This window comes from Aotus nancymaae, unplaced genomic scaffold (genome assembly GCF_030222135.1).
Source record: "Aotus nancymaae isolate 86718 unplaced genomic scaffold, 86718_ANA_hifiasm-v0.15.2.pri h1tg000058l, whole genome shotgun sequence".
Lineage (NCBI taxonomy): Eukaryota > Metazoa > Chordata > Mammalia > Primates > Aotidae > Aotus > Aotus nancymaae.
Window position 1 is genome coordinate 9,980,208 of NW_026988472.1, and position 19,793 is coordinate 10,000,000.

The following is a 19,793-nucleotide window of genomic DNA, read 5'->3' on the forward strand; positions in this document are numbered from 1 at the left end:
CGCACCGCTGCACTCCAGCTGGGAGACAGAGCGAGACTTCATCTCAAAAAAAAAAAAAAAGAGGTGAGGAGTTCCAAGATGGCCGGTTAGATCCAGCTCAGGATTGCAGCTCCGAGTGAAAGTGCAGAGGGTGAGTGGATGCCGCATTTCCAGACGGATTTTTATTGCCCACAGACCAGGAGATTCGCAGGCGGAGGAGTCCCATGGGTCGCCAGTGCAGCTGTTTTGGCCGGCTCCAGGTGCAGAGTAAACGGGACTGTGTTCCCACTTAGCCAGCAAGGGGAGCTGAAACAGGGAGCCAGGCCAGGAGATTCCTGGGCAAAAAAAGCAGCACGAATTTAAGAGCCGCAGTTTCAGCGGCACAGTGGGTCGCCGCACGGGAAATCACACAGATCCCAGAACCTATTCAACAGGCAACCAGGTCACCTGGTAGAGAGCCGTCCGTTGAACAAAAAAATAAAAGGCTCTGAGGCAGGGAGCCAGGAGATCAGGCCCGGCTTGTCCCACCCCCACAAAAACAAAAACAAAAACAAAAAAACAGCAATTGGAAACACTCTGGGTTGAGAGTTTCACAGCAAGCACAGCTGAACCCGGGACGGTCCAGCTCTGTGGGGGAGGGGCGTCCGCCATTACTGAGGCAGCCTGCTGTTGCTGCAGCAACCTGCCATTACAGAGAAAGTCCATGATTACAGAGGTGGGCCAACATTGCGGAACCAGCTCTAACTACACCCATATAAACAGGACTGCAGGGAAGTTCACATGGCAGCTGAGCAGAGCCCACAGCAGCTCAGCGAAGCCTCTGCAGGCTGAGAGTGACTAGGCTGCATCCTTGTGGGCAGGGCAGCCATGAAGAAAAAAAAAGGCAGCAGTACAGCGGAAACTCATAAAGCCATAACTCCCTGGGACAGAACACCTGGGAAAAAAAAGGGGGTTTATGAGTTCTGCTGCTGCAGACTTAAATTTACCAGCCCAGCAGCTCTGAATGAACAACGGGGCTCACAGCTCAGCACCTGAGCTAATATAAAGGACTGTTTCCTCAACAGCTCCCGACCCCAGTATATCCAAAGAGTCACCTCATAAAGGAGAGCTCAGACTGACATTTGGCAGGTATCCTTCGGGGACAAAGCAGAAGAAGAAACTGGTAGCAACCTTTACTGTTCGGCAGCTGCTGCAAGTGATCCCCAGGCAAGCAGGGCCTGGAGTGGACCTCAGCAGTCCTACAGCAGAGAGCCCAGACAGTTAAAAGGAAAACTAAGAAACAGAAATAACTTCATCAACAACAAACAGAACGTCCACTCAGAGACCCAATCAGAAAGTCAACAACTACAAAGCCGACAGGTGGATAAATCCACAAAGATGGGAAGAAACCAGCACAAAAAGGATGAAAACACCCGAAACCAGAACACCTCTCCTCCTACAAGGGATCACAACTCCTCACCAGCAAGGGAACAAGACTGGATGGAGAATGAGTGTGATGAAAAGACAGAATCAGCCTTCAGAAAGTGGGTAATAAGATACTTCCATGAGCTAAAAGAACATGTTCTAACCCAATGCAAAGAAACTAAGAACCTTGAAAAAAGATTTGATGAAATGCTAACGAGAATGGACAACTCAGAGAGGAATATAAGTGAATTGATGGAGCTGAAAAACACAACACGAGAACTTCGCAAAGCATGCACAAGTTTCAACAGCCGAATTGACCAAGCAGAAGAAAAGATATCAGAGGTCAAAGATCAACTCAATGAAATAAAACGAGAAAGCAAGATTAGAGAAAACAGGGTAAAAAGGAATGAACAAAGTCAACAAGAAATATGGGACTATGTGAAAAGACCTAATCTACGTTTGATAGGTGTACCTGAATGTGACGAACAGAATGAATTCAAGCTGGAAAATACTCTTCAGGATATTATGCAGGAAAACTTCCCCAACCTAGCAAGGCAGGCCAATAGTCAAGTCCAGGAAATACAGAGTACACCACAAAGATATTCCGCTAGAAGAGCAACCCCAAGGCACATAATCGTCAGATTCACCAGGGTTGAAATGAAGGAGAAAATGCTAAGGGCAGCCAGAGAAAAAGGTCGGGTTACCCACAAAGGGAAGCCCATCAGACTCACAGCAGATCTCTCAGCAGAAACCCTACAAGCCAGAAGAGAGTGGGGGCTGATAATCAACATCCTTAAAGAAAAGAACTTTCAACCCAGAATTTCATATCCAGTCAAACTAAGCTTCATAAATGAAGGAAAAATAAAATCTTTTGTGAACAAGCAAGTACTCAGAGATTTCATCACCACCAGACTGGCTTTACAAGAGCTCCTGAAAGAGGCACTACACATAGAAAAGAACAACCAGTACCAGCCACTCCAAAAACACATGAAATGGTAAAGAGCATCAACACAATGAAGAATCTGCATCAACCAATGGGCAAAACAGCCAGCTAGCATCAAAATGGCAGGATCAAATTCACATATAACAATATTAACCCTAAACGTAAATGGACTAAATGCCCCAATCAAAAGACACAGACTGGCAAATTGGATAAAAAGCCAAAACCCATCAGTGTGCTGTATCCAGGAAACCCATCTCACATGCAAGGATACACAAAGGCTCAAAATAAAGGGATGGAGGAAGATTTACCAAGAAAATGGAGAGCAAAAAAAAGCAGGAGTTGCAATTCTCATCTCTGATAAAATAGACTTTAAAGCAACAAAGATCTAAAGAGACAAAGAAGGACATTACATAATGGTAAAAGGATCAATGCAACAAGAAGAGCTAACGATCCTAAATATATATGCACCTAATACAGGAGCACCCAGATACATAAGGCAAGTTCTTAATGACTTACAAAGAGACTTAGACTCCCACACAATAATACTGGGAGACTTAAACACCCCATTGTCGATATTAGACAGATCAACGAGACAGAAAATTAACAAGGATATCCAGAACTTGAACTCAGACCTGGACCAAGCAAACCTAATAGACATTTACAGAACTCTCCACCCCAAATCCACAGAATATACATTCTTCTCAGCACCACATCACACCTACTCTAAAATTGACCACATAATTGGAAGTAAATCACTCCTCAGCAAATGCAAAAGAACGGAAACCATAACAAACAGTCTCTCAGACCACAGTGCAATCAAGTTAGAACTCAGAATTCAGAAACCAACCCAGAACCGCACAGCTTCATGGAAACTGAACAACTTTCTCTTGAATGTGGACTGGATAAACAATGAAATGAAGGCAGAAATAAAGATGTTCTTCGAAACCAACGAGAATGAAGACACCACATACCAGAATCTCTGGGACACGTTTAAAGCAGTCTCTAGAGGAAAATATATAGCAATAAGTGCCCACGTAAGAAGAAAGGAGAGATCTAAAATTGACACCCTGTCATCAAAATTGAAAGAGCTAGAGGAGCAAGATCAAAAAAACTCAAAACCTAGCAAAAGACAAGAAATAACTAAGATCAAAGCAGAATTGAAGGAGATAGAGACATGAAAAACCCTTCAAAAAATCAATAAATCCAGGAGCTGGTTTTTTGAAAAGATCAACAAAATAGACAGAACACTAGCCAGATTAATAAAAAAGAAAAGAGAGAATAACCAAATAGATGCAATAAAAAATGATAAAGGGGATATCACCACAGATTCCACAGAAATTCAAACCATCATCAGAGATTATTACAAACAACTCTATGCACATAAACTAGAAAACCTGGAAGAAATGGATAAATTCCTGGACAGTTGCCTCCTCCCAAGCCTAAACCAGGAAGAAGTCAAAACCCTGAATAGACCAATAACAAGGTCTGAAGTCGAGGCAGCAATTAGGAGCCTACCACCCAAAAAAAGCCCAGGTCCAGATGGGTTCACAGCCGAATTCTACCAGACATACAAAGAAGAACTGGTACCATTCCTTCTGAAACTATTCCAAATAATCCAAAAAGAGGGAATCCTTCCCAAATCATTTTATGAGACCAACATCATCCTGATACCAAAACCCGGCAGAGACTCAACAAGAAAAGAAAACTACAGGCCAATATCCATGATGAACATAGATGCAAAAATCTTCAATAAAATACTGGCAAGCCGATTACAACAGCACATCAAAAAGCTTATCCACCATGATCAAGTAGGATTCATCCCGGGGATGCAAGGATGGTTCAATATACGCAAGTCTATAAATGTAGTTCACCACATAAACAGAACCAAAGACAAAAATCACATGATTATCTCAATTGATGCAGAGAAGGCCTTCAACAAAATTCAACAGCCCTTTATGCTAAAAACCCTCAATAAACTAGGTATCGACGGAACATATCTCAAAATAATAAAAGCTATTTACAACAAACCAACAGCCAATATCATACTGAATGGGCAAAAACTGGAAGCATTCCCTTTGAAATCTGGTACTAGACAAGGATGCCCTCTCTCACCACTCCTATTCAATATAGTACTGGAAGTTCTAGCCAGAGCAATCAGACAAGAAAAGGAAATAAAGAGTATTCAATTAGGAAAGGAGGAAGTCAAATTGTCTCTATTTGCAGATGACATGATTGTATATCTAGAAGACCCCATCACCTCAGCCCAAAATCTCCTGAAACTGATAAGCAACTTCAGCAAAATCTCAGGATAAAAAATCAATGTGCAAAAATCACAAGCATTCCTATACACCAATAACAGACTTAAAGAGAGCCAAATCAAGAACGAACTGTCATTAACAATTGCTACAAAGAGAATAAAATACCTAGGAATACAACTAACAAGGAACGTAAAGGACCTCTTCAAGGAGAACTACAAACCACTGCTCAACGAAATGAGAGGACACAAACAGATGGAGAAACATTCCATGTTCATGGTTAGGAAGAATCAATATCGTGAAAATGGCCATACTGCCCAAAGTAATTTACAGATTCAACGCTATCCCCATCAAGCTACCAATGACCTTCTTCACAGAACTGGAAAAAACCACCTTAAACTTCATATGGAACCAAAAGAGAGCCCGCATCGCCAAGTCAATTCTAAGCAAAAAGAACAAAGTGGGAGGCATCACACTACTGGACATCAAACTATACTACAAGGCTATAGTAATCAAAACAGCATGGTACTGGTACCAAAACAGAGATATAGACCAATGGAACAGAACAGAGGCTTCGGAGGCAACACAACATATCTACAACCATCCGATCTTTGACAAACCTGATAAAAACAAGCAATGGGGAAAGGATTCCCTGTTTAATAAGTGGTGTTGGGAAAACTGGCTAGCCATATGCAGAAAGCAGAAACTGGACCCCTTCCTGACACCTTACACTAAAATTGACTCCAGATGGATTAAAGACTTAAACATAAGACCTAACACCATAAAAACCCTAGAAGAAAACCTAGGCAAAACCATTCAGGACATAGGCGTAGGCAAGGACTTCATGACCAAAACAGCAAAAGCATTGGCAACAAAAGCCAAAATAGACAAATGGGACCTAATCAAACTCCACAGCTTCTGCACGGAGAAAGAAACAGTCAATAGAGTGAATCGGCAACCAACAGAATGGGAAAAAATTTTTGCAGCCTACCCGTCAGACAAAGGGCTGATATCCAGAATTTACAATGAACTAAAACAGATTTGCAAGAAAAAAACAAACAAGCCCATTCAAAAATGGGCGAAGGATATGAACAGATACTTTACAAAAGAAGACATACATGAAGCCAACAAGCATATGAAAAAATGCTAATCATCACTGGTCATTAGAGAAATGCAAATCAAAACTACATTGAGATACCATCTCACGCCAGTTAGAACGGCGATCATTAGAAAATCTGGAGACAACAGATGCTGGAGAGGATGTGGAGAAATAGGAACACTTTTACACTGTTGGTGGGAGTGTAAATTAGTTCAACCATTGTGGAAGACTGTGGCGATTCCTCAAGGACCTAGAAATCGAAATTCCATTTGACCCAGCAATCCCATTACTGGGTATATATCCAAAGGATTATAAATCGTTCTACTATAAGGACACATGCACACGAATGTTCATTGCAGCACAGTTTACAATAGCAAAGACCTGGAACCAACCCAAATGCCCATCGATGATAGACTGGACAGGAAAAATGTGGCACATATACACCGTGGAATATTATGCAGCCATCAAAAACGATGAGTTCACGTCCTTTGTAGGGACATGGATGAACCTGGAAACCATGATTCTCAGCAAACTGACACAAGAACACAAAATCAAACATCGCATGTTCTCACTCATAGACGGGTGTTGAACAATGGGAACACATGGACACAGGGAGGGGAGCACTATACACTGGGGTCTGTTGGGGGGAGGGGGGTGACAGCGGGGGGTGGGGAGTTGGGGAGAGATAGCATGGGGAGAAATGCCAGATATAGGTGAAGGGGAGGAAGGCAGCACATCACACTGCCACGTATGCACCTATGCATCTTGCATGTTTTTCACATGTACCCCCAAACCTAAAATGCAATTAAAAAAAAGAAAAAAAAAAGAGAGAGAAGAAGAGGGGGCAGATAAAGAGGTGGACAGAAGGACAGAAGGGGAGGAGGGACAAATACAGAGGTGGAAAGAGAGGAAGAAAGGACAGATGAAGTGGAGTGGGAAGGGGCCACAGATACAGAGGTGGACAGCAAGGAAGAGGGGACAGATACAGAGGTGGACAGAGCAGAAGGGGACACAGATACACAGGTACACACAGAATAAGGGGACAGATAAAGAAGTGGACAGAGGAGAAGGAGGAACAAATAGAGAAGTAGAGAGAGAGAGAAATTCAGTACAGAAATGAGGAGACGAGAGAGAGGCAAGAAAGAGGAGCAGCAAAAACATAGAACTAGAATGATGGGGACAGGCAGAGATTGTGCAAAAACCTAGAAATGGGAAAAAGGAACATCAGTGACAAGTGCAGAAACAGAGAAAGAGTAAGAGGCTAAGAGACAGGAAGAAAGGCATAGTAACAAGAAGAAAAGGCCAGGCATGGTGGCTCACGCCAGCAGTCCCAGCGCTTTTGGAGGCTGAGGCAGGAAGATCACTTTAGGTCAGGAGTTCGAGACCAGCCTAGACAACATAGCAAGAAACTATCTCTACAAAAGATTAAAAAGTTAGTGGCATGCGCCTGTAGTCTCAACTACTCAGGAAGCTGAGATGGGAAGATGACTTGAACCCATGAGTTTGAGGCTACAATGAGCTATGATCATGCCACTGTACTCCAGTCTTAGAGGCAGAGTGAGACACTGTCTCTAAAAATAAAAATTAGGCCGGGCGTGGTGGCTCACGCCTGTAATCTCAGCCCTTTGGGAGGCCAAGGCAGGTGGATCACCTAAGGTCAGGAGTTCAAGAGCAGCTTGGCCAACACAGCAAAACCTGTCTCTACTAAAAATACAAAAATTAGCCGGGTATGGTGGTGGGTGCCTGTAATCCCAGCTACTGGGAAGGCTGTGGTAGGAGAATCGCTTGAACCTGGGAGATGGAGATTGCAGTGAGCCGAGATCACGCCACCACACTCCAGCCTGGGTGACAGAGAGAGACTCCTCCTCCAAAAATAAATAAATAAACAGTAATAATAATAAATTAAATTTAAAAAATTTGGAAACAGAAAAAGGAGCCAGGTAGCAAATCCGGATTGCTCCAGTTGCCAGGAATCTCATGCACAGTATTCAGTCTAACTACTGCCCTGAGAGAAGAGCAGTATTACCACCTGATTTTTTAGCACAGGAAACCAAGGTTCTGAGGAGGGATACTGACTTGTCCCAGGTTCTCCATTTTTCTGACTCCAGTGTTCTTTCAGGTGGGGAGCTGGGTAAGTGCACACAGAGGGAAAACAATGGAAGGGAGGGGCCAAGTGGAAAAGGAGAGGGGCAGAGGACCAGAGGGAATGTCATTGAGCAGCAGCCCGGACAGCAGGGAACCAGGCATCCGGCTGTACCTGGGGTGGGAGGCGGGATGCCCGGCAGACCCAGTCCTCATCTCCTGGCCGGTCTCGGCCTGTCTGCTGGCAGAGCTGCAGGGTATGGTTTTCGAGGAGCGAGGCCACCCTTCCAACAGGCTGGAGCACCTGGGTAGGGGCTGGAAGCAGCAGGGGACTCGCCTGGAACTCCTGTGGCTCTGGAGGCAGGAAGAGAGTCAGCTGGCTCTGCTGCATGGGCAACGCCACGAGGGTCTCCCCCACCTTCCTCCTCACCCCTCCACAGCCTCATGCTCACCGCCTCTGGAACTCAATTCGGGCACAGCCAGCCTGCTGGCATGGAATGGCTTCTGGAAGGTCGAGCCCTGGTGGGAGAGCAGGCTCAGAACCTCCAGGGTGAAGTGGGATGAGGATCGCCGGGGGGAGGGAGCCAAAACCCTGAGCACCCAGATGGGGACAAGAGAAAATCCACTGTAGTCAGGGGTCCCACCTGGAGGTGCTGCAGCTTGGGAGTGCGAAGGAGGGGCGGGACCCAAGGCAGCACCAGCTGGTCCCGAATTTGGCTCCCAATAGCCCGGAGGAGAATAGCTGAGTCACCTGTGGGGGTTGGGGAGGAAGTGAATCAGGTGACAATGCTGCAAATCCAAAAGGGCGTTCCCTAGGAGACCAGCCTCCACTCCTGACCCCCATCCAGAGATACACATTTATCCAGCTTGCGCTCTCACGTTCAGTCATTCAACAAACACTGAGCACCTACTATGTACAGGTCGCTGTTCTAGACACTAGGGCTACTTTGTGGAACAAACTGGATAAAGGTCCCTGCCCTCAGAGAGCCAGCAAGCTAGCAGAGGAGAGAGATCATGAATAGGATCCTGAGTACCATCCAGACTGCAGCCAGTCGGGGATCAGGATGGGGCTGAGAGGAGGCTAACCTCAAAGAGGTAAGGGAGTGAACCATGAGGGTACCTAGTGGAAGGGTAACCCACGATACAAAGGCATGGAGGTGGAAGTGTGCTGGGGTGTGTTTGAGCAGCACCCAGGAGGCCTAATTGGTTAGAGTGGAATGAGAGAGAGGGAGGGCCTAGGGGTTGAGTCAAGGAGGCCCCTCCCAGCACCAATGTACCACCCGGGTTCAGCTCAACCTCAGCCCCCTGCCTGCTGCCCTATAGCCCCTCTCTGACGCCTAATCCTCCTGCCTAGCTCTCCTAAAGACACATACTGCCACCCCTACCCACCAACGTTTTCACCACCTCTACCTCTCTCAGCCCCTACAGCGCCCCGGAAGGCCCTCTTCTCCCCTCACCGCCACCCCCCCCCCCGCCCACACCCCAGACACCCAGTACCTGCAGGCTGGTCTGCGTCCTCAGAGGCATCGGTGGGCAGACGCTCAGCCAAGAAGAGAAGCAGGTCTCGGAGGTCAGGCTCACTGGGGTAGAGGAAGTTCTGATAGCCAAGCTCCAAGGGATAGCCAAGGTCCTGAGAGTGGTGGGGGGGCCATCAGGCAGCAGACAGGGTCCTCCTGCCCTGGAAGACTTGGGCCTAGGCTGCAAATGCTCCCACTCTCTCACTAACCACCACCCTCCCAACCTCCCCCAGCTCCCCAAGGCCTCCAGGCCCTCCAGGGAGCCACAGAGTGATGGCAGTGAACGACACAGAGAACAGGAAATAAGATTAAAGCTCTGGCCTTTCTATGACTCAAAATCTGGAGGCCATAAAAGAAAAATGGGTATTTTTGAATACATGAAAAGAAAGAAAATATTTAAAGAAAAATATAATAAGCAAAGTCAAAAGTTAATGACAAGTTGGGGGAAAATATTTGGAGCCCATATCATAGGTAAAGAGCAAATCTACCTATTATAGAAAGAGTGCCTAAAAATATACAGGCAAAAAAGACCAGAATCGCAATAGCTCAGAACAAAAGGACTCACGAGGGTTCTGGATGGGGACTGGGGAAACAGGCCAGGAGAGAAAGAAAGCCTCTTTCTCTTTCTTTTCTTTTCTTTTCCTTTATTTCTTTCTTTTTCTTTCTTTCTTTCCTTCTTTCTTTCTTTCCTTCTTTTTTTTGAGACGGGGTCTTGCTCTGTTGCTCAGGCTGGAGTGCAGTGGCAGTGGCATGATCTTGGCTCACTGGAACCTCTGCCTCCTGGGCTCAAGTGATCCTTCCACTCAGCCTCCCAAGTAGCTGGGATTATAGGTGCACACCACCACACCTGGCTAATTTTTGTATTTTTAGTACAGACAGGGTTTCACCATGTTGGCCAGGCTGGACTCAAACTCCTGGGCTCAAGCAATCCTCCCAGCTCAGCCTCCCAAAGTGCTGGGATTACAGGTGGGAATCACCACGCCCGGCCTAGGAAGGCCTTTTTCTTCCAGAGTTGCCACTGCTTTGGAGCTGGATAGACTCTGAAAGCACACTTCCTGGATTCAAACCCAAGCTTTGCCTCTTACGAACTATGCGACCTCAGGCAGATCACTTAACTTCTCTGTGCTTCACTTTCTTCACCTGAAGGAGGGGATACCAACAGTACATACAGCAGAAGGTTGTCCTGAGAATTAAATGAGTTAACACCATGTTACTTACCACAGGGCCTGGCACAGGGCACACTTAGAAGCCATGACTATTCTATACTTAGGAGTATACTGGGTCACAACGCAAGATATTTTTATTTTGGAAGCTCAAGGTCAAATAAGTATGAAAAACACTGGCTTTTAAGCTACTTTACTTTGGATTTTTCCCAACATCTGCGATCAAAGAGCTGTGGCTGATACACTCATTCCAGGAGTGGGGAAGGTGCCAAAATATGGAAGTGGCTAAGGTACAGAAACTGCTGCCAGGACAAGGGCATATTAAGAGGAAGATGCCACAACACGGCAGTGCTGAGTTGAGGAGGGCTACAGGGACAGCACATAGCTGGGTTAAGAGAGCCTCCTTTTGCCAAGGCTGCTGGGGGCCAAACAGCCACATGTACCAGTTTCTGTTTGTTTGTTTGCTTGAGACGGAGTCTTGCTCTGTTGCCCAGGCTGGAGTGCAGTGGCACGATCTCAGCTCACTGCAACCTCCACCTCCTGGGTTCAAGCGACTCTCCTGCCTCAGCCTCCCGAGTAACTGCGATTACAGGCACGCACCACCACGCCCAGCTAATTTTTGTATTTTTAGTAGAGATGGTGTTTCACCATGTTGGCCAGGCTGGTCTCAAACTCCTGACCTCTGGTGATCTGCTCCCCGTCCCAAAGTGCTGGGATTATAGACATGAGCCACTGTGCCTGGCCTTTTATTTATTTATTTATTTATTTATTTATTTATTTATTTATTTATTTATTTATTGGAGTTAGGGTTTCACTCTCTCTCCCAGGCTAGAGTGCAGTGGCACAGTCACAGCCCACTGCAGTCTGGATCTTCCAGTCTCAAGCAATCCTCCTACCCCAGCCTCCCACGTAGCTGAGATCACAGGTGTGTGTCACCATGCCCAGCTAGTTTTTGGTAGAGATTGGATGGGGGGGGTCTCACTATGTTGCCCAGGCTGATCTCAAGCTCCTGGGCTCAACTGATCCTACCACCTAAGCCTCCCAAAGTGCTGGGATTACATGCAAGAGCCAACGTGCCCAGCCCAAATGTACTTCTTGGCCACTGGAAAAGCCATAATCACTAACCCCCACTAAAATCAGTGTAAGCTAAAGCAGGTAAACAAAATCCAAGAGAGACAGCTCTGAGAGAGGAACAGAGAACTGTGGGAAGCCTGAGCCCCCACCTCAACACCTCCCACTGTGTACTCTCCTCCCAAACAGAAGACAGAACTTGCCCCTTATTAAGTGCTGACCTCAAGAATACAGTCCTGGGCCATGGGACAGACTGCCTGCCTTATAAGGCCACCAAGAGCCCCAGAGAGAAGAATGTGACAACTCCTGAGAGCTGTGTGAACCTGAGAGCGAGGGGATGCATGGAGCTCTGAGGCCTGTTGCTAAAAGACCACACAAGCAAGGCTCAAATTTAACAACTCTACCCACCCAGTCCCCTACATCTAAATGAAAGTTTTCACAGTAGTTACTCTATGGTCCCTCCACCACCATATACTTTCTGGGTCATTTCAAAGTGTTTCCATTCACTATGTAGCCACAGGTTCCAGATCATACCTATCCGTTAATAGTAATCCCATTTATGCAAAGCTTATTATAACCAGCTTTTCACATATTAACTCATGTTTAATCCTCACAGCAACCCTATATGGTAGTTACAATTCTTATACCCATTTTACACATGTGGAAACAGCCTCCAAGAGGTTAAGAGGCTGGCCCAAAGTCACAGAGTGAATGAGCCAGGAGGAGTAGCATTACTTGGAGCTCTTGAATACAGGAACTGGACTCAGCTCTATACTGGGGATGAGTAAGTGCTTCATCAGAATGGCTCTTTATCAGGTAACAGTGATGCACATCTGTAGTCCCAACTACTCAGAACGTCAAGGCGGGAAGATTGCTTGAGGCCAGGAGCTTGAGACCAGCCTGGGCAACATCTCTACAAAAGCAAGATCCCATGTCTATAAAAAATTTAAAGATTCTCTGGCAGGGTGGCACGTGCCTATAGTACTAGCTACTGGTGGGGCTGAGGTGGGAGGATCTCTTGAGGCCAGGAGTTCAAGACCAGCCTGGGCAATACAGCAAGACCCTTACCTCTACAAAAAGTAAAAAAATTTTTTAAGTAAAATATTTTTAAAAAGAAAGGTATTTTATTTATTCTATCATAGAGACAAAGTTGGAATTGCTCTCAGGAGACACAGGATGTGTGGTTGCCACAGAGGTAATAAGCAGAGACACTCTTTTAGGTAACCAGCATGCCTTCCTTTGGGTAACCATCCTTGTCCCAACTCCATAGGATCCTGAAGAAGCAGCTAATCACAGTGTCCTATAGGAATGACAATGTCGGCCCGGCGTGGTGGCTCACACCTGCAATCCCACAATTTTGTGAAGCTGAGGCAGGTGGATCATGAGGTCAGGAGTTCGAGACCAGCCTGGCCAACATAGTGAAACCCCATCTCTACTAAAAATACAAAAATTAACCAGGCATGGTGGCACGCGCCTGTAGTCCCAGCTACTTGGGAGGCAGAGGTAGGAGAATCGCTTGAACCTAGGAGGCAGAGGTTGCAGTGAGCCGAGATCTCGCTACTACACTCCAGCCTGGGTGACAGAGCAAGACTTCATCTCAAAAAAAAAAAAAAAAGGAATGACCATGTCATCCAGACTGGGCCAATCAGAGCACACAGTGATTAGGAGTGAGAATGGGACCCAGACAGGGTGTTTTCTGGAACTGGGAGATGGATACTATGGGGTGGGGGTGTTATTTTGCAGCTAAGCTTAAAACATAGAAGCCAGGAGCAGCCCAGGTGCAAACTGTATAAGCAAACTGTATAAACTCATTTACACCTCATAACAGTCCCACATTTATCTCCATTTCATGGACAGGAAAACTGGGACCCAGAAGGGTTAGGGTCACACAGTTACAAAGTGGTGGGGCTAGGACCTAAACTTCTCAGGCAGTTTAACCTTAACCACTAATGAAAGCTCAGCTGCAGGAAAAGTAGCAGAGGAAAGGCAAATGTTGCAAAGGAGCTTGGTTACTTTGTAAAAGAGGAAGGAAGAGGATGTGTGCATTGGGAGGAGGGCCACTCACCATGCAGGCCTGAGCCAGGCTCATGGCCAGACGGAACCGGGCAGACATGGCAAGAGGCAGCAGGGGGCTGAGGCCAGAGCCCACGGCAGGGTTGATCACACGCAGGCAACGGACCACAGCCTCTACAACGAGCTCGGTGGTGAAGGCGCGCAAGGTCTGCACATCTGGAGGAACTGCCCTGAAGAAGAAGGAGACAGGCTTGATCGGAGAATTAGTCAGGAAACAAGGGTCAGGCTGAGCCCTGCAGCCTTTTGGAAACACTAGTACCAAGGTAGGGGCAGGGATGATGCCTGCAGTTCAACAGATCCTGGATGTTGGTGACTGTGACTTCCATTTGGAAAACCAGGAACTAGGGAAATCCTCAGGTCCTAAGACCTTGGAGTAAGAACGATGGAAAGAGAACTGAGTTTAGAAAAATATCAAAATTTGGGGGTCTGGGAAGTGAAAGAGTCCAGGTGGCACAATCTCTGGGTTTCTCAGTTCCCAAATAGCACGTTACATAGATATTGAGCTGCTAGAATTTTGAGAAGACTATATTTTATGAGGCTGCCGTTTTCAGAAGTTCCAAATGTCAGGGACCCTGGGTATCAAGATCCCTGAATATCAAGACAACCTAGTTTCAAGCAATACAAAAATCAGACTCCCTAGATGTTGGCATACTGGGTTTTTAGGGCCCCTGAACGGACGAGTCCTCATGAGTCAGGATGACCAAATGCTGATGTCGTCAGATTTCAGAATCCTGGGGGTTTTTTTGGCCGGGTGCGGTGGCTCATGCTTGTAATCCTAGCACTTTGGGAGGCCGAGAAGGGCAGATCATTTGATGTCAGGAGTAGGAGACAGTCTGACCAGCATGGTAAACCCCGTATCTACTAAAAATACAAAAATTAGACGGGCGTGGTGGCCGCACCTGTAATCTCAGCTACTCGAGAGGCTGAGGCAAGAGAACGCTTGAACCCGGGAGGCGGAGGTTGCAGTGAGCAGAGATCGCGCCACTGCACTCCAGCCCAGGCGACAGAGTGAGACTCTGTCTTCGGCGGGGTGGGGGTGGGGGGTGGCAGGGGAATAATCCTGGATTTTTTTAAGCCCCAGGTGTTTGGGGAATTGGAGTTTGAAGGTCCACGGATTTTTGGAGTCCCCGAGTGCCAGGGTCCTGGGGTTTTACGCTCCCTAGTTCTCAGGGCACAGGTGTCTTAGGGTCTCCAAATAACGGCGTCTCAGGGTGTTGATGTCAAGATCCCCAGATTACAGGGTCCTGGGTCTTGAGGTTTCAAGGCTGTGACGTCTCAAGGTATCTGGGTCCCAGAGTTTTGGGTGCACCAAATATCATAGTCAAAGGATTTCGGAGGTCCCTGATGTCGGTGTCGGGGAGGGCGGTGTGGGCGTGTGTGCGTGTGTAAGGGGGTGAGGGACTTAGGGTCCTGGAGCTGGAGCCCTGAATATCAGGGTCCAGGGTTTTAAGGTTCCCGGGAAACGGGGGTCCTGGGCTTTGGAGTCCCGGATGTGGGCTTCGGGGGTGGGCGGGGGCTCTGTTCTTACGTGCCGGCCTGGCGCAGGGAATGGATGAGGATTCGGTCGGCCTCCTCCATGGTGAAGCCGTGTCGGAGTTGGGGGCTGGGTCCGGGACCGGGTCCGAGAAAGTGGGGAGCAGCTGTAGAAACCCCGCTCTGTGATCGCGGTCCCAGAGTGTCACGGGCCTTATGGGGACAGCTGGGAAGTGTAGTTCTGTGACCAAGTACGGCGCATGCCGGATGTGAGGCCTGGTGTGAGTGTGCACGGAGGTTGAGCTTGCCACAGCTGCTGGGAGTTGTAGTTCTTCGACCTGCAGTCAAGCGGAGTCTTCCAGGGGAAAAAGGAACAACCCGTGTGGTGGGGAGTGGAGGGGCTGGACAGAGAGGGTCGTCTTGAGACATTCGTTTAAGGTGGCCTTCATCTTCTAGGCTATAAAGTGTACCCATTAAGGGCAGAATTTTAGCACAAAGCGACTACTTCCTTGTGTCTTAGTCTCCTCATCTGTAAAATGGGACTATTGACAGCACCTGCTTTTAGGATTAAAACATAATTAATTTATATAAAGCACGTTGTACTATGTGCCTGACCCGTAAGATAAGAAAGCACTATGTAAGTTATAGTTACTAGTATTCATGCATTCAATAAATGCTTTATTTTAATATGATACACATTTGTACACTCCAAAGAATATACAGCAAATATCTATGTAACCAGCTGGGTGCAGTGGCTCACACTTGTAATCCCAGCACTTTGGGAGGCCGAGTTGGGCAGATCACCTGAGGTCAGGAGTTCAAGACAAGCCTGGCCAACATGGTGAAACCCCGTCTCTACTAAAAGTACAAAAATTAGCCAGGTATGGTGGCACATGCCTGTAGTCCCAGATACTTGGGAGGCTGAGGCAGGAGAATCACTTGAACTGAGGAGGCAAAGGTGGCAGTGAGCCGAGATCGCGCCATTGCACTCCAGCTTGGGCAACAGAGTGAGACTCCCATCTCAAAAAAAGAAAATCTATGTAACCATTTATTGACATGCACCTGTAATCCCAGCAGTTTTGGAGGCCCAGGAGGGTGGATCACTTGAGGCCAGGAGTTTGAGACTGGCATGGGAAATACAGCAAAACACCATCTCTTAAAAAAAAATATTAGTTGGGCCTGGTGGTGTATGCCTATAGCCCCAGTTACTCAAGAGGCTGAGGGTGGAGAATCACTTGAGCCCAAGAATTCAACACTGCTGTGAGCTATGATCGTGCCACTGCACACCAGCCTGGGTGAGAGCAAGACCCTGTCACTAAAAACACAACAATAATAATAATTGATAATATGATCTTCTTTCCATAGAGATATTGCACATATATTAGGGTTTTCCTACATACTTTGAATTCCATATACTATTGGAAAATGACATCATTTTCTTATTTTAGCTTGACTGCTGCAGGTATCTATTTGGTAAACATTTCATCTGTTGTCAGACTCTGGCCCACAAATGTCCTATTTGCGCCCCCCCCCCACATACGACACTGTTATCGCCCCGCCCTGTGGCCTTAATCCCTCCAAAGCTGGGGGAAGTGAGGGGGGTTGTGTGCAGATGGCCCTTCAATCTCGAAAGGAAGATGTCGGAATCTGAAGGCGGGAAAGGTGAGAGAATCCTTCCACTCCTGCTGACCCTTGGAGCAAGCCTGGGCTGTGCTCCACCCTCAGCCCCTCTGACCCACCCATTACTGCCCACCCAGACCCCACCCCCAGAGAGCCCCTAGGGGACCACAACCACATCACTCTATTCCCCATCCCAGCCAGCCCCAAACAACCTCTCTGCCACCAGAGCCCTAACGCTCAGCCTGACCCAGACACAACCCCGCCATGGCCTCTCAGCCTCATCCACAGCCTTAGTTCCCAAAGAAAGCCCAACCTCAATCCTGGCTCTCACCCCTATCTGATCGCCCACTTGAAACCTAACACAAATTCTACCATGCAGAAGGCAAAACCCTGTTAGAGTCCAAACCCCACCCCAGATACAGACCTAAAGTCACCTAACCTCAATCTCAACCCTTGAATGTCAATACTGTTAGTGAGTGCAGTCTCTGATTTTCCAGAAAGTGCACAGAGCTTTTTAGGAGAGAGAGAGAGAGAGAGAGAGAGAGAGAGAGAGAGAGAGAGAGAGAGAGAGAGAGAAAACACATACTTGATGGTACTAGTAAGCCATGAGGGCTCTAGAGTTAGCCTGCTTGGTGTGACTCCCAATTCAGCCACTTCATCAAGTAACTTAGCCTTTTCGTCTCAATTTTCTTATCTGCAAAATGGGAATAATACTATATGCCAGGGATTCTTTTCATTCTGAAATCATTTAATCCTCACAACACCTCTATATTGTAGGCACTCTTACTATCATCCTTATTATACAGATAAGGAAACTGAGGCTTTGCCCAAGGCAACACAGAGGTACCAAGTGGTACAGTCAGGATTTAAACTCAGGCAGCTTGTTTCCTCCAAAGCTGGGAATCTTAACCAGGCCAATCTACTGCCCCTCCGAGGCTAAAATAAGACCATGGGATCTGGGAATGGCCTTAGCTGAAAACCCCAGTGCAAAATTCAAGTCCCACTCAAAACTCAACTTCGACCCTAACCTGTATCCTAATTTTAATTCCAATTCATTCAAATACCCAGTCCTAACCCTAAGTCAAAGCTCCACTCCTACCTATATTTAAACCCATCCCCCCACCACTCAAATTTAACCTTAAATTGGCCCACCCCATGGCAATTTAAACTCTACCCTAAACTCAAACACCAATCCTACTTCACTTGGAAATGTAATCTTACCTTCACTCCCCTATAAAGTCTCACTCTAGCCCTAATCTTAATTGGAACACCAACTCTTACTTCCCAGTCCTTAACCCAGCTACTCCCAGCTCTCCCAGATTTTCCACGCTCTTCTCTCCTTCCTTCAAACAGAGGGACAGGATCAGATAGGAAGCAGCCACAATTGCCCCAATACCCTGTCCCTCCCTGACTCAGTTTCTCCATACAGACACCACCCCAGAGCCCAGTCCAGCCAATGGGGCAGGCCCTGGTCCCGAATGGGGGCTGTGCCCCGGGCCCCCAGCTGTGGAAGGCGAAAGCAGTGGGGCATCAGGCCTAGGGACCCCTAAGCGAAGAAACCAGCACAGCAAGCACAAGACCGTGGCAGTGGCCAGTGCCCAGCGGTCACCTCGGGCACTCTTCTGCCTCACCCTGGCCAATCCCCTGCGGCGGTCCTGCATCAGCATCGTGGAGTGGAAGCATCCTGGAAAGCAGGGGTGGGGCCCAGGAGTAAGGGTCATCAGGGTACCAGGAGTCAAAAATTGGGTCAGGGCTGGAATGGAGGAGGGCTGAGGTCACCGGGGTTCAAGAGTCAAGGACTGAATCACAGCAAGAGTTGGGGATAGTTAAGGTTTCCAGGGAAGTCAAAGTCAAGGCCTTGATCAGGGCAGGAGTCAAGAATGTCAGGACCTGTCACCTTGGGAGTCAAGGGTCAGCACTGGGTGGGAGGTCCCCAAGGGAGTGTGGGGGTTCCCATGCCACTCTGCCGGGGTCCTTGACTGTGTCCACCTGAGGCCCTTCGACATCCTCATCTTGCTGACCATCTTTGCCAACTGCGTGGCCCTGGGAGTTTACATCCCCTTCCCTGAGGACGACTCCAACACTGCCAATCACAACCTAGTAAGGCCTGCCCCTCCCTAGCCCGTTCCCAGTCAGACAGAGCCCCAGTAGAGTTCACTCCTTCCAGCCAGACCCCACCCCCTCTCTGATCCGGTTGACCCGGCCCGGCCCAGCCCCATCCTCGGTCCGGACGATGCTCCCCACGCCCCCGTCAAACCCCGCCCTCAAATAACTCCCCGACTTCCCGCCCCGCCTCCTCCCCCTCCCCCCCGCCCAGGAGCAGGTGGAGTATGTATTCCTGGTGATTTTCACTGTGGAGACTGTTCTCAAGATCGTGGCCTACGGGCTGGTGCTCCACCCCAGCGCCTACATCCGCAATGGCTGGAACCTACTCGACTTCATCATCGTCGTGGTCGGGTGCGCGTCTGCGGGGGGCACCCCACCCTAGCCGCCTTCCTACCCTGAGGCCCGCCGAATTCTGGGCTCAGGAAAGTGACCCTTTCAGACCCTCCCCATTCGGCAGCCAGAATCAGGAATATGATTAAAACCCATTTCTATTTCTAGTTACAGGGACTTGTGTATTTCTAAGAAGGGTAGGGTGGAGGGGGGAATCCTAAGGTTTAACCTCCGCCTCCCTGCCCGGTGCTCCCCCATCAGGCTGTTTAGCGTGCTGCTGGAGCAGGGTCCGGGACGGCCAGGCGACGCCCCGCATACCGGGGGGAAGCCGGGAGGCTTCGATGTGAAGGCATTGAGGGCGTTTCGGGTGCTGCGGCCACTGAGGCTGGTGTCTGGGGTCCCGAGTGAGTGGCTTATCCCCCGAGATCGGAGGTGGAGGGTGGGGGTGGGACTGAGCTGACCCCGTCCTTATTTCTGCCTACCCCTCCATCCCCGCAGGCCTGCACATAGTGCTCAACTCCATCATGAAGGCGCTGGTGCCGCTGCTGCACATTGCACTCCTCGTGCTCTTCGTCATCATCATTTATGCCATCATTGGGCTCGAGCTCTTCCTTGGACGAATGCACAAGACGTGCTACTTCCTGGGATCAGGTTAGTCGGCCCGCCCCTCCTAGGCAG

General features: G+C 48.2%; 2 protein-coding genes across 11 annotated transcripts in view; one reads left to right on the forward strand and one right to left on the reverse strand.

Moving 5' to 3' along the window:
- The window catches only part of CCDC22 (coiled-coil domain containing 22), a 21,407-nt gene extending 6,077 nt beyond the window's left edge, over positions 1–15,330 (reverse strand). Inside the window, exons 1-6 of one of the 2 annotated variants that reach the window (XM_012471582.2) lie at positions 15,115–15,330; positions 13,579–13,756; positions 9,260–9,392; positions 8,407–8,513; positions 8,215–8,281; positions 7,938–8,116 (exon numbers count right to left, since the gene is read on the reverse strand). In XM_012471582.2, coding sequence (XP_012327005.2) covers positions 7,938–8,116; positions 8,215–8,281; positions 8,407–8,513; positions 9,260–9,392; positions 13,579–13,756; positions 15,115–15,164 — 714 coding nt within the window. In that variant the 5' untranslated portion in view covers positions 15,165–15,330. The remainder of the gene's footprint in view (positions 1–7,937; positions 8,117–8,214; positions 8,282–8,406; positions 8,514–9,259; positions 9,393–13,578; positions 13,757–15,114) is intronic. The other variant, XM_012471583.2, reaches the window with a different exon arrangement.
- Positions 15,331–16,656: 1,326 nt separating this feature from the next.
- CACNA1F (calcium voltage-gated channel subunit alpha1 F) overlaps positions 16,657–19,793 on the forward strand; it is a 27,828-nt gene continuing 24,691 nt past the window's right edge. For 5 of the 9 annotated variants that reach the window (XM_021667552.2, XM_021667553.2, XM_021667554.2 and 2 more), the window contains exons 1-6: positions 16,657–16,721; positions 18,109–18,358; positions 18,674–18,779; positions 18,997–19,136; positions 19,377–19,519; positions 19,614–19,766. In XM_021667552.2, coding sequence (XP_021523227.2) covers positions 16,697–16,721; positions 18,109–18,358; positions 18,674–18,779; positions 18,997–19,136; positions 19,377–19,519; positions 19,614–19,766 — 817 coding nt within the window. In that variant the 5' untranslated portion in view covers positions 16,657–16,696. Of the gene's footprint in view, positions 16,722–18,095; positions 18,359–18,673; positions 18,780–18,996; positions 19,137–19,376; positions 19,520–19,613; positions 19,767–19,793 lie in introns of all 9 variants that reach the window. The other 4 variants (XM_021667555.2, XM_012471593.3, XM_021667558.2 and 1 more) reach the window with 4 other exon arrangements.